General features: G+C 39.3%; 1 protein-coding gene across 1 annotated transcript in view; it reads right to left on the bottom strand.

The window, feature by feature from the left end:
* Positions 1–7,484: 7,484 nt before the first annotated feature.
* The window catches only part of MLIP (muscular LMNA-interacting protein), a 121,417-nt gene continuing 107,506 nt past the window's right edge, over positions 7,485–21,395 (bottom strand). The window contains exons 9-10 of the mRNA XM_009879827.1: positions 15,790–15,843; positions 7,485–7,519 (exon numbers count right to left, since the gene is read on the bottom strand). Of these exons, the coding sequence (XP_009878129.1) occupies positions 7,493–7,519; positions 15,790–15,843 (81 nt within the window). The 3' untranslated portion in view covers positions 7,485–7,492. The remainder of the gene's footprint in view (positions 7,520–15,789; positions 15,844–21,395) is intronic.

Raw genomic sequence — 21,395 nt, 5'->3', positions numbered from 1 at the left:
TGCAACAGCAGTGGCCAGTGAGGGCCAGGGTGGACATCAGAACTCCCCCCATCAGAAGACCATGGCACCTTCCCTTCTTCTGGCTGACGCAAGCAGACTGGGGTCAAGTCTTGGGCCCAGACCAAGAGGGAGAATTGCAGTACTGCTACCTTGTGCCAGGAAAATGAAGTGACTCTCGGCCAATTTAGTAAGAAACCAGGACACCAGACTCCAATTCAGTAACTTGCCGGTAGACACAACTCAGTGCCTCAGAGAACCCATGTAGTTGCTTATCTCTAGTTTAAACTCTGCAATGATATGGGACATCCCTTTCTTTGAATTCAAATTGAAATTTAACTGGTGATTCCTTGCACAAAATACATCACTGATTTGTAATTGTTACAATAGTTTATACTTACTACTCTTTATTATTAATGGCTGCAATGCAAAGTTTTTCAAGCAAAACCACTTGGCCAAAAGTATTATCCCACAATGTCTTCTCTCTTCCATGTACTAATGGCAGAATAGGATTCATCATAGATTCATAGGGTAGCTTGGGTTGGAATGGACCTTTAAAGGTCACCTAGTCCAACCCCCCTGCAATGATCAGGGACATCTTCAAACAGATGAGATTGTTCAGAGCCCCATCCAACCTGACCTTGAATGTTGCCAGGGATGGGGCACCTACCACCTCCTTGGCCAACCTGTGCTGGTGCTTCACCACTCTCAGTGTAAAAAATTTCTTCCTTATATCTTGTCTGTATCTTCCCTCTTTTAGTTTAAAACCATTACCCTTTGTCCTATGGCAACAGGCCCTGCATCCTTCCAAACTGTGAGTGACTAGCTTCTAGATGTGTTTATGCAGAGAAAAGCTGTGCGTTAAAGTGATTTTCTCACTGTCACTTTAGTCTCCATATGTTTGGAGCAGGCACAGGAATGGGGATGCTTTCAGCCTGTTTGGCAACAGCCCAGCAGCTCACTGCTGTGGGTTGTTGGCATGGTATCAAGTGCCACCTTTAATTCAAACGTTTCAGGGCTTCCTATTTCAATTCCTATGGTGCCAATCCAGGTTACATGTAACTCAGAATAATGGCGGCTTAGGGGACAAATTTCATGAGGTGTCTGAGTAGAGTCCTGTCACAGTGTGACTTGCTATACACAGCCTCTGGGACCAACGTGCTCCATTCCTCAGGCATTTAAATCAACAGATTTAAGGTCAAAGTCAGAGGAAGAGGAAGAGAAACTGCCCCTAATTGCACATGTCAAAGGAAACCCATTCCTCACACAAGCAAGTGCTCAAGCACTCAGAGTCAACAACCACAGGTAAGAGAAGCTGACTTTATAGGTATTATGTCGTACTAAGTGGTTGCTACAGCCTCATAGCCTTTTTACTCTTCCCACCACAGTAATTCACCACTCATGCTTCCCACCCCAGCTGCATCACTCGGTCAGCCTCAAGGCAGCAGGCACCATCTCATTCTCCTTATTGTCAGCCACACTACAGCCTTGCCCCAAGGCCAGCTCACTCCAGGCTGTCGAGTAAATACACCTGAAGAATGGAGGAACCTATGCATGAACCAGCACATTATGCATGTAGCCACACAGCTGCAAGTGCTCTCCTAAACAGTGTTTCACTAGGGCTTGCAGGACTGGTAACAGCAGTCATTGTGGTTTATATCTGGATAGGAACCTCTCTGGAGACATAACCAGACATGGAAATCTTGGCAGTGTCCCCAACATACCAAGGACAACATGCCACAGTGCAGATTATTGTGGACAGAGTAGTCTGTGCATGGTTGCACATAGCTTCAGCGAGGTGGTGCTTGCAGTGAGCTCACCAATCCCAAGCCTCACCAACCAGTTAGAGGTGAAGGAGAAGGAGAACATGCTGTATTTCACTGTCAGTATGAGCTCTCAGAAAGTGTTGTGCTGGTGTTGCATGTACCTACTGGTGTTCATCTCAAATGTGTGGCCCTATCTGATCCCACCAGTGAATGTTGGCACCCCAAGTCTAAACTCTTCTCTTGACCATGGGTAGACTGACAAGGGCAGAGGCAGAAGTAACCTCACAAACCAACAATAGAAACCTGAACAACTTGTCCATTAGTCTTACCACCAAGCAGGTTTACAGCTGCTCTGGATACATATTAAGTTTGGCGTTATTGCAATGTGAGTGTCACCAGTCCGCTTCTAGAGAAGCCAACTTGCAGCAGGCTCTTCCCTTCACTTGTAAGCTGCTCCATGCCATTTGCTTTGGGGTGTGTGACTTGACTAGTGTAGAAATAGCCTAAGATTGCTCTGTGTATGGCTAGATACTACTCCTTGCATAGGTGAGAGTCTTACATATAAACCATCAGCTCATTTTTGTTCAAACATCTTTTACAACATACAAAGAGATGCTGCAAGAATGATATATACAACTTATTCACATGGAACACTTATGCTTTGGCTAATCCACATACTAGACAGCCACTATTAACATGCTCACCAACCCCAGTAAGGCAGCCAGTGAGCCTGTGGAGGGCAGGCAAGCATTGGTCAGGTGAGGAAAGACTGGGCTTCTTAATTCTCATAATGGGCTGATCCTCAGTGTTGCTGAGTTGCCACTTTCGGATTCTCTGCCTCTAAGGATCTTTTGTACCTTAAGGTATAGATTTTTTCCTTTTGTATCCTTGAGCTGCTACTGTTACCCTTTTAAAAAAATGTTTCTCTCTGTTCTTTCACTTTTCTCATTTTGCATAGGTTTACCTTGTGAATTTCCTGATATTTAAGCAATTTTCTCTTTAAAACTGAGGCAAGACCACAGAGCTGTGCCTCACCAAACCAGGCTTTGGATCCCAGACAGCTGAACCCTTAGGCCAAGGGCTGCCCTTCGTCTGATGCAGCAACCAAACTTCCTCAGGTGATGAATTCTGACCCTCCTTCCCATGGCCCATTCTATGTCACTGCCCAGACACATCCTTTGTGCTACACAAATGTCCCTCCTGACCACTGGATCCAACTTCAATAAGCTTTTTTGCCAGCTTGAGTTGTAGCACATAACAACAAGAGAAGCACCACAAGCACACCCGGGATGGGGTGAATACTGTGTGTCAGACTGAGAGAGAGGTTGAGGGGAAAAGGGAACCTTAAGCCCTCACTAAACATAGGCAGTCATTGTGATCCTGATGAGAATGTGTATTTTACCAGAAAAATAATGAATAAAAGCAGGGTAAAGGCATCAGAACTTGGACTAAATATATTACACTGTTGAATAAGCAGCATCCATTAATTTTGTATTACTAATGAAAAATCAATTTTTCACATTGAGTTTTGCTCTTTATAATCTCTCCTTAAAGGTTTGATTTTCTCTTTATACTTTTCCATTGGTTTCTCAGGATAGACTTCCTAGACTGTAATTGCCAACATACTCGTTTTCCATTCATAGACAGAAGCTGTTTGAACAGATAGGAAAACTGCTTTTTAAAGCATGCACAGGTGAACAAACTCACAAACCCAGAGGTCAACAAAAGGATTCCTCTTTTGCCCTTCCTATAATCCCAGTAGTTCTTTCTCTTGCTTGTGTTCCTTCCAACTACGGGCTTTAGTCTATCACCTGGGCTAATTTAAACTTAAATCATACTGTGTGAGTAATTCTCTTGGCTAGACATGCTAAATGGGGGTTGGGATTTACAAAAACGAAATTCAAGAGGAAAAGAAAGTTGAGTTTGGAAAATACCAGAACAAAGCAAATGTTTTGAAAAATTGGGCAGGAAAGCTTACTGAGACTTTTGAGAATCACACAGGTCACACTGTTTCTAAATATGAATTTTGGCCACTTCAGTGCTCTACTGAAAACAATAAATACTCTTAGGTCCTTGGTGGGTAGACGTATTACATCTTGTGCAATATTTATAATATATTTACAGTTGCAGATGTGTTCATATGTATGAATTTTATTTTTTTTTAATTTTCAATACTTTTTTGTTATATTTACCTATATGTGTTGATTTCTGTCCCCAGGAACTCTCTCTTGAACTCACTGAAATGCTTTTCTCATTTATTTTTTTTCACCATCTGCTTAATGGGTATGCTGTCCTCAAGATGTACACACTTAACTCCTATTATTTTTCCATTGAGAAAAGAAACTAATCCAAAACCAAACCTTATATGTCTATCAATCTGTTCACGACATTCTAAAGGACTTGTCTGCTCCTGTATCAAGGGAAAAACGTACATTTTACCTATGTAGACTCACTGATTGCTGAACTGAACTTCTGTTGTCACAGTTCCAGGGTTCAACAGTTTAAATGCAGGCTGCATTGAAAATACACCAGGTCCAAGAGTGCAAGAGGCTGAGTAGCCAAAGGACTATTCCATTCCTAAGGACTATTAAACTGGTTTTAATTTTAATGTTTTAACCAATGGTAATATTTTATAAATTATTTCATCACATTAATTTTAATGAAAGCAGCAGCAACACTCATTAAAATATTAATCTTAACCGCAACACATAGCAGTGTGTCAGGAGCTAAAATGCTTCTGCACACCAGGACAGGACCGCGAAGCAAAGGTCCTGAACGTATATGTACCTTTTGTGGTTCAAAACATCGAGGGATCAGGGAGAAGGCAGTTGAGTCATGCAAGCATAGACAGTCAGCTTCCTCAGACTTTTATAATGCATTTTGGAAGCTAATTGTTTAAGATCTGGGCTCGGGCAACGTTGTGTGGGAGCAGCACAGGGTCAAAAAGCCAGGAGCATAAACTGGTGAGGAAAGCGGTGATTCTTCCTCGTGCGCCAGGAGCGTGGCTGGTAATTCTGCCTGCGCTCACCAGCTGGCAGCGACACTGCCCGGTCAAAGAGGTCTATGAATATTGCATGCCAGGGAATAATCACTGTAGATGCTGATTGCTGTGGGTGCTGACACAAACATGAATAATTCCTGGAGTATTTCATAAAACATAAGTGTCTCTGTGGTGGCGAGATGTGACCAAGGTGAAGAGGGCGGGAGCATCCCTTTCCCAATGATGTTGGTATTCTTTCTCAGCTATTTGAAATACACGGAGCTAGATTTACAGGAGTAAAAACAAGAATCACTACAAAGATTTTGCAACAAAAATACAGCTTTATTTAATTTCAACATTTATATTATTTCTAAAGAAAATATGCTGTGTTATATTTGGCATCTCTTAAACCAGCAAGCACTTCAAGAAACGGTATTTCAATATGGCACATTCATGTGTGTATCTCTGGGGTTAATTATGCTAGTACATTAGATTATGGCTTGAAAGAGTATTTGATTGTTATTACTGCTTTGTAATTAGTATACTGGAAGCAGCTGTTTGGTTTTTTTTTTAAATGGTGCTTTAAATAACATTTGTGCCATGGATTCCTTCTCAGTATAGAAACAGGCCTCAAAATACTCTACGGTCTTAGCTCTTGATCCTAATTCGGGGCTGCAAAAGAAGAGTTTTCACGTGAACACAAGTTGTCAAAACACAGATTAGTAAACTGTATAACAAGCACTGAGGTTACTTAGTTTTCCTAATTTACAGAACCTGATGATCTGGCTAACAAGTGTAACTCGTAGGAAAAAAAAGCCCTAAAGATATATTCAGCCACCTCTTTTGTGCCATAGCTGTGGGAGAAGGTGACAGCTGACAGACCAAACCTACCTTGTGAGGTGCTTGCCTGTCTTTGCAGCAGCCTGAGGTAAACTCTTTCAGCACTTGAATTTCCACATTGCTGCAACTGCCCAAATTCTAAACTAAATCTCTGTCCCTGAAATTTGGGCCCATTTCATTTTCTCCTAGTCTTAGGAAGGATGGAGAAAGGACTAACATCACTTTATAACAGTCCATTATGAAGAGATATAAACAGATGTGCCTCTACTCTGTCCTTATTTCTTTTCTTCTGTGTGAAGACACTGAAATCTTTACATCTTTTCTAAATTTCCCATTTGTTTCCCATATCCCATGCAACTGATTCTTCACTAATACTCAACAGACATGAGTAATTGCCTCCATCATATTATAAGCACTCCCTTCCACATTTCCCTGGAATGGCATTTTTCATAAGAGCATCACTTCTTCAACTCAGATTCAATTTGTGGTCCCCTGTAATCCTCAGTTTCTCTCCTGAAGTATTATTGTCATTCCTTTTCTGTCTGTGCTTTTCCTAATTCTTTCTATTTGTCTTCAATGAATTTTATCATCCTGATTTCAAGCCATTCTTCTAATGCGAGTGATGTTTTTTTTTTAATTCTAATCCTGCCCTCCAAACTGCTTGCAAGTCCTCCCAAATGGGCATTATCTGTAAATTTGCTAAGCTTACTGTCCATGTGACTGAGCAAGTACTTAATGGCAATGTTTTATAGTGCTATAGGTAGGAGACAGCATTGTAGAAACCTGTGTGAGTTGTTCTCCTGCTTTGGCAGCAAATGATTGTTCTCAGAGTCCAGCTTCCCAATCAGTTGCACATCTACCTTATTTAATTTAGTCCATATCTGCTTTGCTTGCTTATGTCATGTGGGAATGTGTTGAAGATACAACACATTCAAACACATCCCCTGTATCTGTTTTGCTGTCAAAGAAGGAAACAAGATCAACTAGATAGGATTTGTTTCTGACGTGTCCCTGTGCAAGTCCTCTTATCTCCTTACTATTCTCTAGATGCCTACAAGTGGCTTGCTTAATACTTTGTTCTTAATACTTTGTTCTTAATACTTTGTTTAATACAGTGTCCTGAAAATGCTATTAGGGCTGACTTTTCTGTAACTCTTTAGATTTTCCTTTCCTCTTTTGTTAGATATGTCATTGTGTTTGCCTTTCTCCAATTTTCTGGGAACTTACTCATCTTGCTAATCACTAGTGTTTGAGAGATTGCTTTGGTTAAATATTTTAAAGGTAAGTTTCATTAGGCTCCAATTTACCTCAGTATTCCTTCAGGTGTTCTTTTCCTTTTCCCTCTATGATCCTAATCCCAAATTCTTACTAATAACTGAAATAAACTTTTAGTCATAATTGTTTTATGAAGATGGAAAAAAAACAAAAAAAAAGGCATTGAACATTTCAGCCTTTTCTATATCACCTGTTTTCTGACCTCCCTTGTTAAGTACTACATTATATCTGCTCTCAAGCATAGCACAGTATTTGCAATATAGTATAGTTTAACTCTAGCAAACTATTCACTTTAATGGCACTATGTGATTATGCACTCAAATACAAAATGATATTCATCTTATTTCAATGACATTACTTCACAATCTAATTCCAGACCATACCTCAATTTCTTCCAACTGTTTGATTACATCCCACTTAAAATTAGTTCAGTTGTGACTTTATTCTGTGATGCTAAGTGGAATTACTCTGCATTGGTAATTATTAATAGAAAAATCATTCACCAAACATACCCAGCTTATTATCCAAACACTAAATTGTATAGCTAAAGCATCCTATCATCTTTTTAAACAAAATCATACAAATTTGTTGAAGTGATGTGACTGTAAACAAGAAATAATACTCACCATCATAGCTAAACAGAACCTCTTTCATTGGCAACCTATAGAAAAAAGGGAAATAAAAGGAAAAAAACAAAGTGCAGGGGAGGATAAAACTGCAATATGTTAAGCAGGCACAGTTCTACAAAATGGTAGACAACTTCATTCAGCACCTTGTTTTTTAAAAATATTGGTTTCCTGCACTTTTAATTTGAAACTATGCTTACTGAACTGGGGATGATTTTTCATGCTTTGACCTGTTTGAGGAAGTGTACTGCATATAGCAAATTTCAACAGACAAGCATCACCTTGGCTACATGCACGTTAGAGGACATTTCAGACCCATGTTGGGTTTCCACTTATATTTTGGACCCCATCCTGGGAGGACAGAGCATGTGGTCAACCTTGTGTACGCATGGCATGGATGTTGTTTTCCTCCACCTTAGCAAGGCTTTCAACATGGTCTCCTACAACAACCTGGTACCCAAATCGAGAAGCAGGGTGGACTACAGAGTGGATGAATAACTGGCTGAACCACTTGCCTAAAAAGATTGTATCAACAGTTCAAAGTCTCTGTTCCAGGTGGCATTTCAGAGGATGCTAGAGTGACATCTCCACTGGGGACATGGGTGTAGGAGAGTCTACATGTCCAGGAAGTCTGTGGATGTTGCTAAGTTGGAGGGGAGGGAGAGTACGATATGCTGAAGGTCCGGCTCCCGTTCTGAAGGACTTTGCCAGACTGGAGGGATGGGCTAGCAGGAGCTTGGTGAACAAAGGCAAATACAAAATCCTGCATCTGGTGGAGGACAAGGTGGGTGGAGGAAGCAAACAACACCATGCAATGGGACAGGGCAGCGACTGACTGACTGGGAAAATCCTGCATCTGGTGGAGGACAAGGCGGGTGGAGGACAAGGCGGGTGGAGGAAGTGAACAACCCCATGCAATGGGACAGGGCAGAGACTGACTGACTGACTCAGTCTGAGGAGAAGAACCTGAGGTCTGGTTGATACCAAACTGAATGTGGGTCAGTCCACCCTTGTTGCAATGAAGGACATATATGTATATGTCATATACAGTTGCATTAATTAGAGCATAGCCAGCAGGTTGAAAGAAGTTATTATTTCCCTCTGCTGGGCACTAGTGAGGCTGCATCTGGAACAGTTTCCATTTTTGAGCCCTCCCAATAGAAAAGGTTGTCAGCCAAACAGAAGAAATCCAATGGAGGACCATCAGGATGGCTGTGAGCATTCCTTGATTTCTGGGAGAGGCATATGCCATACGAGGGGATGCTACAGGGCTTGTTTAACCTGAAGAGTAGGCTAAGGGGTATCTATTTTCCGTCTCCAGCTGTTTAAGCGGGGTTTATAGAGCACTCAGATTTGCATGGTGAAAGGAAAGGAGGCAACAAGTGGGGGAATCTTAACTAGCCATAAGGAAAAATATGTTTTATCATAGGAGCGGTCAAGCACTTCAACTAATTTTTGTCTAATTCTGTGATTATAATTACTTATGCATTACTTAAGTATTGAATAATAAAAAAAGCCTTCTTCCAACTACTACTGTGTTCTGAATAGCTATCCAAAGCAAGCTCTTTTCCTCTAAAACTATTACACAGTAATCCTGCTATTATTTAAAGGGGATCAAATACGACAGTTGCCTCATAAAACCAAATAGAATTAGACTAAAATGGTAGTTTAAATGATATACTGAAATTTCGCACTTTCTCTGTATCATATTTATATTACTACCCTTTCAGAGTTTTTGATTTAAATTTACCATATAAGTAATAAATTTACAGTAATTTGTTTTATAGAGATCACATTAGAAATAAAATCCTATAAGTGCATAAAATGCTTTTTACTTGTTAATGCATGATGATCTAATATGCCCTTTCCTGTCAGTAGCCTATAAATGAGACTTTTTACTTAAAACTAGGAGATAACATTGAAGCTGGCCAAGAGTATTGCCCAAATACCTGTTGCAAGTATAAATTTCCTGTTGTACATATAAAACATTAAAAATTAAAAAGCCTAAAGCATTGTGCAAGGATAAAATTAGAAAGTATGTCTGATGATATTTAAAGGTTTTATTTGAGAATTTACAAATGTGCATTGTTCAGACCTACCTTTCTATTTATAAATATCAGAAGACTGCAGTTTACTGTTCCCTTTTAGTGGCCCATCCATTTAGGAAGTTAAAGAAATTGTCACAGCTAACACTTGAAGTTCTTATTCATTTAGGAAAAGCAGTAGTTATTCCTACTTTTAGTGCTCATTTGCAGGGTCATTAAGTTTTCAATTAAATGAACTGTTACAAAGATATGGAGAGACCCTTGGGTTGCAGTCCTTGGCTTGGTCAAAATAAACTATGAGTGGTGAGACTATCACTTCAGATAGGTCCTGTTCATTTTGTTCCAAAATATTTTGGAAGATTACAGGTCAAGACAGAACAGTTCTCATTTTGGAGGTGAGTAACATCAAAAGATTTTCTACTTTGCATCATCCAAGAGCTTTTTTTATATGTATTGCTATTGCTCTTTGACTTATTATGTGCTGCCTTAATCTCTAAACTTAGTCTCAGTCTGCGCAGCACCCTTTATGAATTGCCTAATGGCCCCTAGTTCATTCGATAATTCATAAACTCTGCAAATCAGCAGTGCTGCAAAGACCATGCGGACCCTATATTCCAGATGTCAGAGCAGAAGAGATGCTGACTACATCACAGCGTGACACACACATGGTCTGTGGCCTGGCTAACTATGGAGCTGGCAGTGATGCTCTACCATACCAGTGTATACCAGCTTTCCACTGTCTGGAGGACGGGGCTGTAATTTTACGCAGGACTGAAAGTAAAAAGTGAATAGTGCTTCAACGACATGACAGGTGGAGAGGCCATGTTTGTGTCTCCAAGAAAAGCAAAAGGAGCAATGCAGTGTATGTCTGCAGGCAGGGAAGGACCTGTCCCAGCACTGAGCAGAAGAAGAAGGTGCTTGAACAAATGAGTTGACATTTGAGTAGGAGCAGCTTCTGATACAGTTCCTTCTAGTTTCGTTAGGCATCTACCATACCCCTGTTCTTGCCTTGACAGCGATCTTCTTTACAAGTTGAAAAGGTATTGAATGGTAAGTGAGAACTGGATCATTACAGAATACCTAACCACCACCAGCAGCCTCCCTCAGGCTGTCAGCATAACCTGGAGGAGAAGGCAGACTGTACCATCCCACCAGAGACCCAGAGACAGGGAAGGGAAGGCCTCCGCTTTGGGCACAGCCCATGTTCATCCATCCCTACTCCACAGTGATCGTGATGTCAAGCGCCTATTGGGAGGGTGGATTTTGTAAGCTCTGGGCTTTTCTTTTCAAATCCAGGGTATAATGACAATTTTTTTTATCCGGAAGAACACCACTCTGTTCTGATAATGCCATTTGGATTGGAGCTTTCATCCAATGTCAAACCCCTTACATAAATTCTTTAGTACAAGGACTCTTTCATAAAATCAAGGATAAAATTCTTCTTATATGTAGATTCTATCAATGATTAATACTAATGTTGACCTTTGACCAGGAACACTCCTTAAGTAAATAAAGATTAAGAGCAATGTATAACAGAACTTTGGACCTTATTGACATCTTCATAGAATTTCAAATTTCAAGAGCTTTTACTATTAAAGTTGTTTAAAGTGGAGCGGGGCAGATTAACTGTTTCCCCTTGTAAAAAAAAAAAAAAAAAAAAGGAGCTTCTTGTACTAAAACTCTCACAAATTTGCACAGAAGATAGTCAGTGAAATCCTGTCACCACTGAAGTCAATGGAATCACCTTTTTTTCATGGGGTCTTTATATGAATGATGACCTTACAGATGTTATTATTATCTCAAATAATTATTGCAGATCTTTCAGGAATAACAAACAGATAAGACAGAGTAACAGATCCAGAAAAAGGTTATATGAACCTAAAGTAATTGTGTAATAGACTTGGGATTTTGCAAGTAATATATGAATAAGGGTAATGATTAAACACTTTTAGCACCTGCATGCAATGCCTTTTTGTGACTATACAAGTACATATGCCTCATGTTCTCTCTAAAGATTCTGACTCAGTACAATTCTAAGAATGATTATAACATCATTCACACATCACATCCTAGGCAAACACCAGGTTTACTTGAAAGGAAAACAGTAGGTATCAGAAATTACTGGTGTATCTCTTGGTTAAGTTTTAAAGGAGTATCCTTCAGATCTCCTCCATCTAAAAAGCACTGGTGGTAGAGAAGGATTTCACAAGGAGGAGAATGTCCCTTATATGTTTTCCTCCTTTCACAGTGAAGTGACAGATCTGATTTGCTTCATGCTATTACAGATTGAAGCTAAAGTTGCATGAAGGATTCTTCTTTATACAAAGGTAACTCCTTTTTTTTTTTTTTTTCCCAGTGAATACTTCACTTTGAGGAAAAAAATATGAATTACTAAGTAGAAAATAGCAGCACTTTCCCTTCTTCCCCTCTTTCACTCCTTCCTAAAGGTCTAGGAGGTGCTTACGTTTCACAGAGCATCTGCCCAGCCATTCTTTTTTGGAACTGCATAAATCACATTGACTTTCTCTCACTGTGTTTTTAGCTCTGAGGAAGGAACCTCGTGGGAGAAGTTAAGCATGAGCCTATACGTAATTTCAGATAAAGAGCATTTTAGTGAGGGCAGAGACTACAGGACAGAGATATAAGGTTCTAATTACAGCAGTAAAAGTAATTTGGGGCTTATAACTTTACAGAATTTTTCCTAATCAGTTCAGCATCCAAACAGGGCTTCACTGATAAAAATGGCATTTTAGATTAGGTGGAGACTTGTGGGTTATATAAACTCATAAAGTGTAAATTCAGTATGAAAAGTTCCTACAGTCAAGATAGGTTCCTAGGAACAATACAAGTGCCTGAAAGATGTTGTCATTTTAAAAATCATCAGCCAAGGCTTACCTTGTTGTTTTCACTACACTGAAAAGGGAAAGCAGCATAACACACAATTTTGAAGAACCAACCAAAGAGCAAATGGTGAAAATTTGGTGGTTTTTCAGAGACAGCTCAACAACAACATATCTAAAAGAAGCCACTGCCCTCAGGGCAGCTAAGAAGAGTGCCCCAAATATTTTGAGGTGCTCCTGGCTCTATGTTCCTCTCCTATCTGTCTCTAAGACAGCATAAATGTTGGTCTTCTTCTGGGTATCAGTGCTGTATAATTCTGCCTCCAGCCTCAAGGGAAACTGATGCCTTTGTTCAGTCCTTCTTGACTAAGAATGAGCAAAGGTGGTTGTCTCTAGATGTGTTTGTGTCTACTCTGCCACCCACTAAAGATGGAAAGATATTGCTCAGTCTCAACATGGCCAACACGGTGTCCCCTGGCCACCTTCTCCTGCTAAAAATGGGATTAAAAATTGGGGGGAAAAAATAGATAACATCTCCTGTACAAGTACTTTGAAAAGTTAATTGGAGAAGACTTTCTTTGATTGGTAATAGAGAAAAGAGAAAATGTGTCATCTCTTGAAGCTGTTTCCTGAACAGCTTGTGGTGAGCCTGACACAATTCTTCCTTCTGTATCTACATGTGGACTGAAGTCCACTTGTAGTCATAGTCAGTTACAAAATACACATTAGTGACAGACCCCAGGAACCAGCATGAATACACAGCTTTCTCAGCTGTATCAAATGGCATCTGACACTTTTTTTTAAAATTTAAAGTTGACTATTTGCCTCCAGCTAACATTATTGTAAGTGATGAATGTCCATCACCCAATAAGATGTTAATGGAGGGAAATACAAAGGGTACTGATAACAGCCCAAGTAAATCCCCTTCTTTCCAATTGATTGTCTTCGGTCTTTATAAATGCAACCACAATTTCATCAGAGATCTTTATTCTACGGGTCGTGGTACAAGTGTTCCAACTGTTGGAGTACATTTAAGCTTTTTAATAAATTGGTTGATAGAAATTCTGTTCAAGGTGTTTGTTTAAAATACAAGGGAAGTTTTAGAAGACAGTGCTATACATTTTATCTGCCTTCAAACAGACCAGCTCGGCCTCTAACCAAAGGAATTTTGCACTTTTGTTGCCATTGTCAATTTGGAACATGCTACAACTTCATGTTTTCAAGAATACTTCAGTCAGGATAGTCTGACTTTACTATGTCAGTTTAAGATGCTTCACTTTCTGAACTGATCATAACAATGCATCAGTTAAATTATGTGTCTTGTTTCTTTAAAGAGTTCTCTTTGAAAAGATTTGCCTTTCCATTAGATCTGCAGAGCTTTCCCTCAATGTGTAAATTGTAAAGAAGAAGCATGAGAGATGGGGATTTAGTTGTTTGCTTTCCTCTATCTTATTTTCAAATACAGGAAAATAAGCTGCATCATCAGAGGCTGCATATGCATACAAATATATATGCATATACATAGACTTATACAAATACACATATATATACATATACGTGTGTATATATATAAACATTTTAGAGTGCCTGATGTAGTGCAAATCTGTTTCATCTCAACAATTTTTTTCTCAGACCTATTTAGTCCTTCTCACTACCCTCTAATGAAGTACCTTTACTTCAATAATATTTCAGAAACTTTACAGATGAGATGGGAAAAACAACCTGTCTGAGAAGCTCAGCAAGGTATTTGTTGTCTAACTTTATTTTGTGAAGGCATCTTGGGGCTTCCTTTGGATGGATCCACGGCAGAAACCATAACAACTACTTTTGAGAGAACCAAGAAATGGTTCCTGGGAGGCAGAGGAAAGGGTTTAGAAACAAGCAGAAAGGTCAAAGGCAAGGAAAAAAGGGCGAGGTTGGAAGGCTGCGATGAAGATTCAAACAAAAAGAGATGTGAAGTTGCTCTATGTCTCTGACCCCCTGCACAGAGAGGCCAGGGATGCACATGAGAATAAGAGGCTATGTTCATGTCTCATATGCTCCTGGTGCAGAACAGGACCCCATTGATCCACCCAACAAGTGACATGTCTACCTTTTATTTTTTTCCTTTCTTTTCCTTTTTTTTAACCTTTTTTTAAGTGGAAACTGAGATTAACTATGAGGATATATTGACAGGCTGTCAGCAAACTCCGAATTCAGCCAGACCCTCTGATTCCAACATGTGAAGGGCTTGACCTCAAAACTCTCTCCATATTTTCAAAACAACAAGAAAGTTAATAATTTGGTAGCAATTATTGGCAAACATCCGTTTTATTTATTTAAATGCTCATTTTGCTGCTTTTAGCAAGACTAGAATCTAATTTAAAAATAATAAATTAAAAATTAACTGTGTTACAAAAATGTAATTATCATTCCTATCTATATTGTTAAACTCATAAAAAAACTTCTGAAATAATTATGAGCATGTGTCTGGTAACCAAAGAGGTCTCAGTAGTAAAAAACTCATTCTTGTGTCATAAATGTACTCATACTGATATTATTGGTGGTAAGTTATGCCTTCTTATGTGAATTTCTAAAATAATATTGAAAATGTCCTTTAACTAAAGATGTTCTATTACATTCCAAACCCCACAGTAAAGATTATTGTAGTTAATTAAATTGCATATGTTTATTTCAACATTGAGGCTATAATTCAGCTTCATGTTCATGACCTTGTCAGAAAAAAGTTTTGCCTGTGCCAGCAGAACCTTTTTAATTTTTATATGCCCTGTCTCAAGAGAAAATTGATGATGTGTAGCAGATCGCTTCAGCTCTCACTGAATGAATTGTCTAGGGTGGTAATCACTATGGGCCTAGAGCTTAGATATGTAAAAGTAGTAGGGAATTGGCCACTGAATTTAGACTTCAAGAACATTTCTGTTCCTTCTTCAAAAGTCAAGTAAAACTGGCACTGAATTTTGATGCTAGGCAAACTTGCACTATGTGTTCTTTTATGTTTTCTTGACAGTCCTTTACAAAATTCTCAATAACTAATTATCCTAAGTACTTCTGGTAGTTGTGTCTGGTATTTAAAAGAGAAGCTATACCAGTGACTGCAAATTGTAGAATGCTCGATTTAAATGGGGCTAACTGCATAGTTTAACAAATTCCACTTGCTGACACCCCAACAGCACATATCAGGAACCTGAAGTGTAAATGTTAGTATTACTCCAAATTCACGCAAGCAACAGAGTCTGCAAAACAACTCTTTTTTTCTTCATTTATCATGAAGAATAATTAATGCCTATCTAGTTCATGCACCGGATAAAGGCAGATTTCGGAGCTCAGCACATTTGTGCTCATCAAGTCTACACAAGCTACATAAATAAAAGATAAAGCTAGCATGCAAATGCTTAAACCCATTAAATGTCAACTGATTACCTCCTTAGAGCTGAGTGTTTCATTTTCCGGAATAGGCACTATGGGATGACTGGGCTGCTGAGCCAAGATGTCGCAGGTTGGAGAGAGAATGTGGTTAAAAAGAGGAAAAAGAAATCTGATATCAGTTCAATTTCTGTATAAAATATCACTAAAGTTTAATATTGAAAGTCAATACCCTCAGTTGTGCAAAGGATAGCAAGGCAATGAGATCCCATTTGGGCCCAACAGGCTCCCTGTTGAACAGGCTCTCTCTTACTACTCCTTATCTGTATGAAAATCTATTTCAAGGTATGGCCTGTTTTCTCTTATATCATATTCCCATAATTAAAAAGGTGGGGAAGGGATAAATCACTTTCTAATTTGAAAGAGGCATCTCAAGTAAAAGTCACAGCAAGGGCACCTGCCTTATTATACATTTAGGATGAGATAATACATATAAAGTTATTTAAAACTGCAGCTGTATTTCTGTCACTTTGAATATCTGTCTTCTTAAAACTCCTCCAAAAGAGCTCTCCTTAATCTTAAATTTCATAGACATAAATCATACAATCATTTAACTAAAAAGTGCTGTATAACGGTAATCGGTATGTGTAGAAAGAAGTTTTCCGGTGTTTTGAGTATTATACGATGTGCATCTAAGTAATGAAGCTTGATGGGTGTGACTTAAGTGAAGAACTCAATTTCAATAAGATTTGGATTAAAATATAAGTAAATAGATAAGCTGGAGCTTATAAAGACAATGCTAAGATCATAAGCTTGTGAGATTTTACTTATACAGTGACACAGAGACATTCTCTTTAGAGCAAGGGCTGCTGAAAGTATTGGGATTTGAGTATTTTAGGACTCTACAAAACCAAAGTTGGAATAAGCTTGTCATTTTCAAAGTATCAAAGGCATTACTTTGTTTTTGTATTTAGATCAAATAGTAAATAAATAATGTGTTGCTTAGAAAATATTGCTCTTGCCCTAAGAACATTAATTTCAAAACTGTACTTTTTGAGAAGCAAAACTGATCTGCTAAACTGGCCCTATCTACAAAGATACTGAAGTGAAGTATACTCTAATTTTCTGTAATTACGTTATGGATCTGCTACGTATAGTGCTCTCCCTTTATAAATTTGCCCTTATTCATTTTCAGGGAAACGGGAATCGACTCTGACAACAACAGCAGCAGTTACAGAAGCTTTGGAACTTTTAACTTTTTTTTTTTCCCCTCCCAAAAAATGAAGAGGAAAGTGAATAATTTTAGGCAATAAGTTTGTTTATTTGTTCAGTAGATGTAGACAAGGGAATAATTGTAGGCAAAGGAAGGGTAAGGAAGGGGTAAGGAGTCTAGAACCTCTTAGCAGCAACATCCCTCCCTCTGCAGCACACCTGGTTCCCAATTTCAGCCCACAGAGCTGCCAAGGCAGTCCCCAGACCTTGCATCACCCCGCTGCTGCAGCACAGCTCTTCATAACAGCCACAGGAGGAGCCTACGTGGGAGACAGAAGTCTACATGGGAGATAGAAATCCTGTTTCCAAACCCAATATCCTGTAGCTGCTGAGGGTGGGCAATCCTTGGTAATACACAGGTACAAAGTTCTAGTAACACCTGTGGTATCTTGGCAAGCTTATTTCATTGAAATAAACCCTGGAGTTGAATTACCTATTGTTTCACCAGAATATGGCATCTCCATATTCCAGGCAAAGTAAGAAGGGTTGATCACAAAGAGAAGAGGGAAAGTATTGATCATTTTCTGTTTACTTTCTGATGTGCAGCTAGGGTCTCTGAGAAGAATTGTCCACTGCTTGCAAGAAAGAAAAGCTCCCTAGTCAGGCAGTGATCCGAGAATGCAGTAGCTCTTTTTCTCAAATTGCACAGAGAGCCAACCAATGAAAAATGCACTTTTATTGTCTTATCTTGTCCTGGCCTTTCTTGCCGGTGTGCATTGCTTACCGTGTTAACCTGAACTGCCTCTCTGAGTCATGATTCTGCCTTACCTTGTCCCTTGAGTATGAGGTCTCAAGTCCCTCCTTAGACCTGACAAAGGTAATGATCTTTTTTTGTCCAAGAAATTTATTTGCTTCCTTTATTTTGATACCATCTTCTTTTCAAACTAAAGAGTCAACACATATAACAGTCTCCATGGAGAGGGAAAATTATCTGTATTTTCTGGACAGACACTCTTAACACTGATTATTTTGGAGAGCCTTAATTGAAAGAAGACAAGTGAGAGGCAAACAAGGACTTCACTGATTGGTAATGGGGGAAAAAACTTAATACAGGCTTAAGACTTGGAGAAAACCTGAAAAATATACAGTTCTCTGTTTTCACAAGGCTTTTCTGACATAAGCCCCCTGAAGTTGTCTTAGAAGAGTCTATATATTCTACTAGTCAGGTGTTTAGAGATCTAATTTTGCTATGATATGGAGTCTACTCTTAAGGAATTCACATATGGCTACATTTATAAAGAACTTTTAGTAGTACTTTCGTGAATATGGAGCACATAAGCCAAGTGCTGCGTCCTTTCTGCTGCAATAACATTAAGTTTTCCAGGTCCCTCAAAGGAGGGCTCTGGGTTTTTCTCTGGAATTGTACAGCTCTGCCTCTGCCAGCGGCAAGGGTGCTGAGTGCCTTGGCCTGGCTGACTTCATCCTAACGAGCTGGAGGCCTGTTCCCTGTGTTGTTTCCATTAACTAACAATGCAATTTGAAACATGTCAGCCTTGCTGTGGAAAAGGTCCCATGCCTGTCCTGCAAGAGCCAATAGGCTACAGAGTCGTAATTCTTTCCTCCTCGATTTTTCCTTAAAAATATGATTTTTTTTGTTCTTGAATACACACCACGCCAGTGCCACAAGCAGGATGGAACTTGCTGTCCCAATGCACTTGGTTTCTGCAGTTCCATGGGTAAGGACCAGAGTCTTTTAGAAGAGAGAGAAGCTTGAATCTCTGCAGGGAGAGATGAGCACTGTAATCAGGTCTCTCACTGTCTGGGCAAGTACTAAAGGAGGGCATTGGCATCTCCATGTTGTCTTCTCTGCATGGTGGTCAGCCCAGGGTGTTCAGAGGACACTTAACAGGACAGGTAGTCTGCCTGATTAAACTCAGCCTTGTACCTGAATCATAGTACAACTTATGGCCCTAAGCACAAGGGAAAGATCCTCACGGAGTATGTTCACCTCTCTGCAAGGATGAGCTACCAACAACAGAGTACCAGACAGTCAACTTAAAAATACCAAAATGCAAAGTAGGCAGAATGAGGTGGGATTAACCCTTGCTTACTAGACATTGTGTGTCTATCAGCCCTCAGAGCCATACAGGAATGTGCCTGTGTCTACAAAATCTGAAGTGTGAACGCAACTTGGACTATGTACTTTTTACAGGTGTATTGTCTTAGTGAGGCCTCATCAAGCTCTGTCACTGACAGCCTTTCATCTCCAGGTCAAAGCAGCTGGCAAGAAGTCCTATTTTATTCTACATATGTAGAAGGATCGCATCTGTTAATGGTGGAAGATGACAGTATTACTTTTCTTGTTTCCTTTGCCAGTTACAAAATTCTGCATTACTCCTACAAGGTTAATTAATAATTCTTAACTTTTCCAGATGTCATGCAGTTTTCTGGTAATGTGGTATTTTCTTTACTATTTGTAAGAATGGTGAAAGAGCAAACTAGACAAATCTGCATTTGTGGCTGCAACGACTGTACTGAGGAGAGCAGAATATCCTGACAATATGTAAGTATCTGCAGCACGTGAGTTCAAAGGGAAATTTTATACCTGGCCAAAATAACCTCATACAGGCTTAAAAAAGAGACCATTATATAACATCTTAGTCGGACCTTTGTTCATTTAGCTCTGTAGAGTGATCAGCAAGACATATTTGCCTTTAAAAGGTCAGTTTATCTTTATTGTGCTATGAATCACAGCTGCCTCTGAACTAATATAAAACTTTCTGAGGTGTTCTTAATGTAAGACCTTTTTCATAAATCTAAGTCACTCTCTAGAGGGACTGCAACCTTTGCTAATTGAGACACAGGTTTAAAACTCTTTGGCACCAGTGAGAGATAATGTACTTAAGAAATAAGAGTGTTTCAACTATAGTAACCAGGGAACACTCATGTATACACTATTCTTTCAAACTACTCCACTAAGTCTCCAATCCACTTTGAAAATACATTAGGTACTCTAGACTCCAATGAAAAAGTGAGTCATTCCTTCACAATAGGAAAAATTACTAATATCTCAAAGACTAAAAATGTTTATTTATACATGCATAACAAGAAAACTATTTTTATAAAACAATTTTATAGATAAACATTTTTTCTGAGTACAAGAACATGAAATCTAGGTGTCCTGGTTTGAGCAACAAGGGACTAATTTCTCTTCTAATACTTGGGAAGACTTCACTTTTAGAAGACTTTAGTGTTTGAATTTGTGAAAATATTTACTTTATAGCCAACTATGGTATGTGGGTTTCAAGGTCTCGGTGTTTTTGAGCTCTCCAGGTGCAGGGGTGAGGAGGAATGAGACCTGAGCACTTGATTCAAGCTAGCCAACAGGATTATTTCGTACCATGAACGTCACATTCAATATAAACTAGAAAGTTTGCTGCAAATAACTTTCTCTCCCTTGATGGCTGCCATCTTGAGAACTTCTTGTCCCGGTGCCAGACCCCTGAGCCCTTCCCTTGCTCCCAAAGCAGTAGTGCTCACAGTGTCCGATATTTGCTGTCCACTGCTGGGAGTGTACAGCCTCCTATGGATAGAATTGGCTGAGTATAATCCTTTTACATTTTATATTGGTACAGGGATCAATATTGGTTCTTTAGTGTTACTAATGTTAATCATCTAGTCTTATTCTATTAAATCTGTTTAAATTTCGATCCCCGGGTTTCCTTGTTTTTTCCCAATTTCCCTTCCCTGGTGGTGAAGGGTGGTAGAATAATTGTCTAAATGACAATAAATTGTTGTGGGTTTCTTAAACTGTAACACCAGGGTACCAAGAAATGGTAAAATACACACAGCAGAAAAGCAAGGACTGCATTCAACTAAGGGAACAGAAAATATATCACGTACAGAGACAATTTATAATTATGATGTCTATAGTGTCTCTGAAATGTCATGGTATGAAATCCATTTCAAGCATTCAGTCAATTAAGCACCCAATTCTTTTGCATCTTTCACTTCTCTATAAAAAAATATGTAAAGTAGAAATGGTGATCACAACTAAGATTTACAATGTGTCTTCAGCCACATATGCAATAGAACATCCTGATTGACTGACTTGCAAATCATTATTATACACTACTGTACCTGTGCATTTTTAACTTGAAGATTTCAAAACTCTCTCCAGACACTGCTAAGTACCTGCATGAGAGGGACAACTCGCATGCAGACATGGTTCCCTGGCAGGTTCTCACAGGACACAGGCCTGGAGGGCACCAGAGTCAGGTGAGACTGCAAGATTTGTATCTGAATACCAGAGGTGGGAGGAGTTACAGAGCTTTGCAGTGGGGATTCCTTATCTCTAAGTGGAGCTGGAGGGAAGGAGATGCACGGACCACACACCCATAGAATAAGGCAGCAAAGTAGACAAACATCTTCTAATCACACAGATCAGCACT

Source organism: Charadrius vociferus, unplaced genomic scaffold (genome assembly GCF_000708025.1).
Source record: "Charadrius vociferus isolate BGI_N301 unplaced genomic scaffold, ASM70802v2 scaffold342, whole genome shotgun sequence".
In the NCBI taxonomy this organism is placed as follows: Eukaryota; Metazoa; Chordata; class Aves; order Charadriiformes; family Charadriidae; genus Charadrius; species Charadrius vociferus.
Note: the sequence above shows the minus strand (reverse complement) of the source record. Positions and strands in the feature narration are given on the sequence as shown.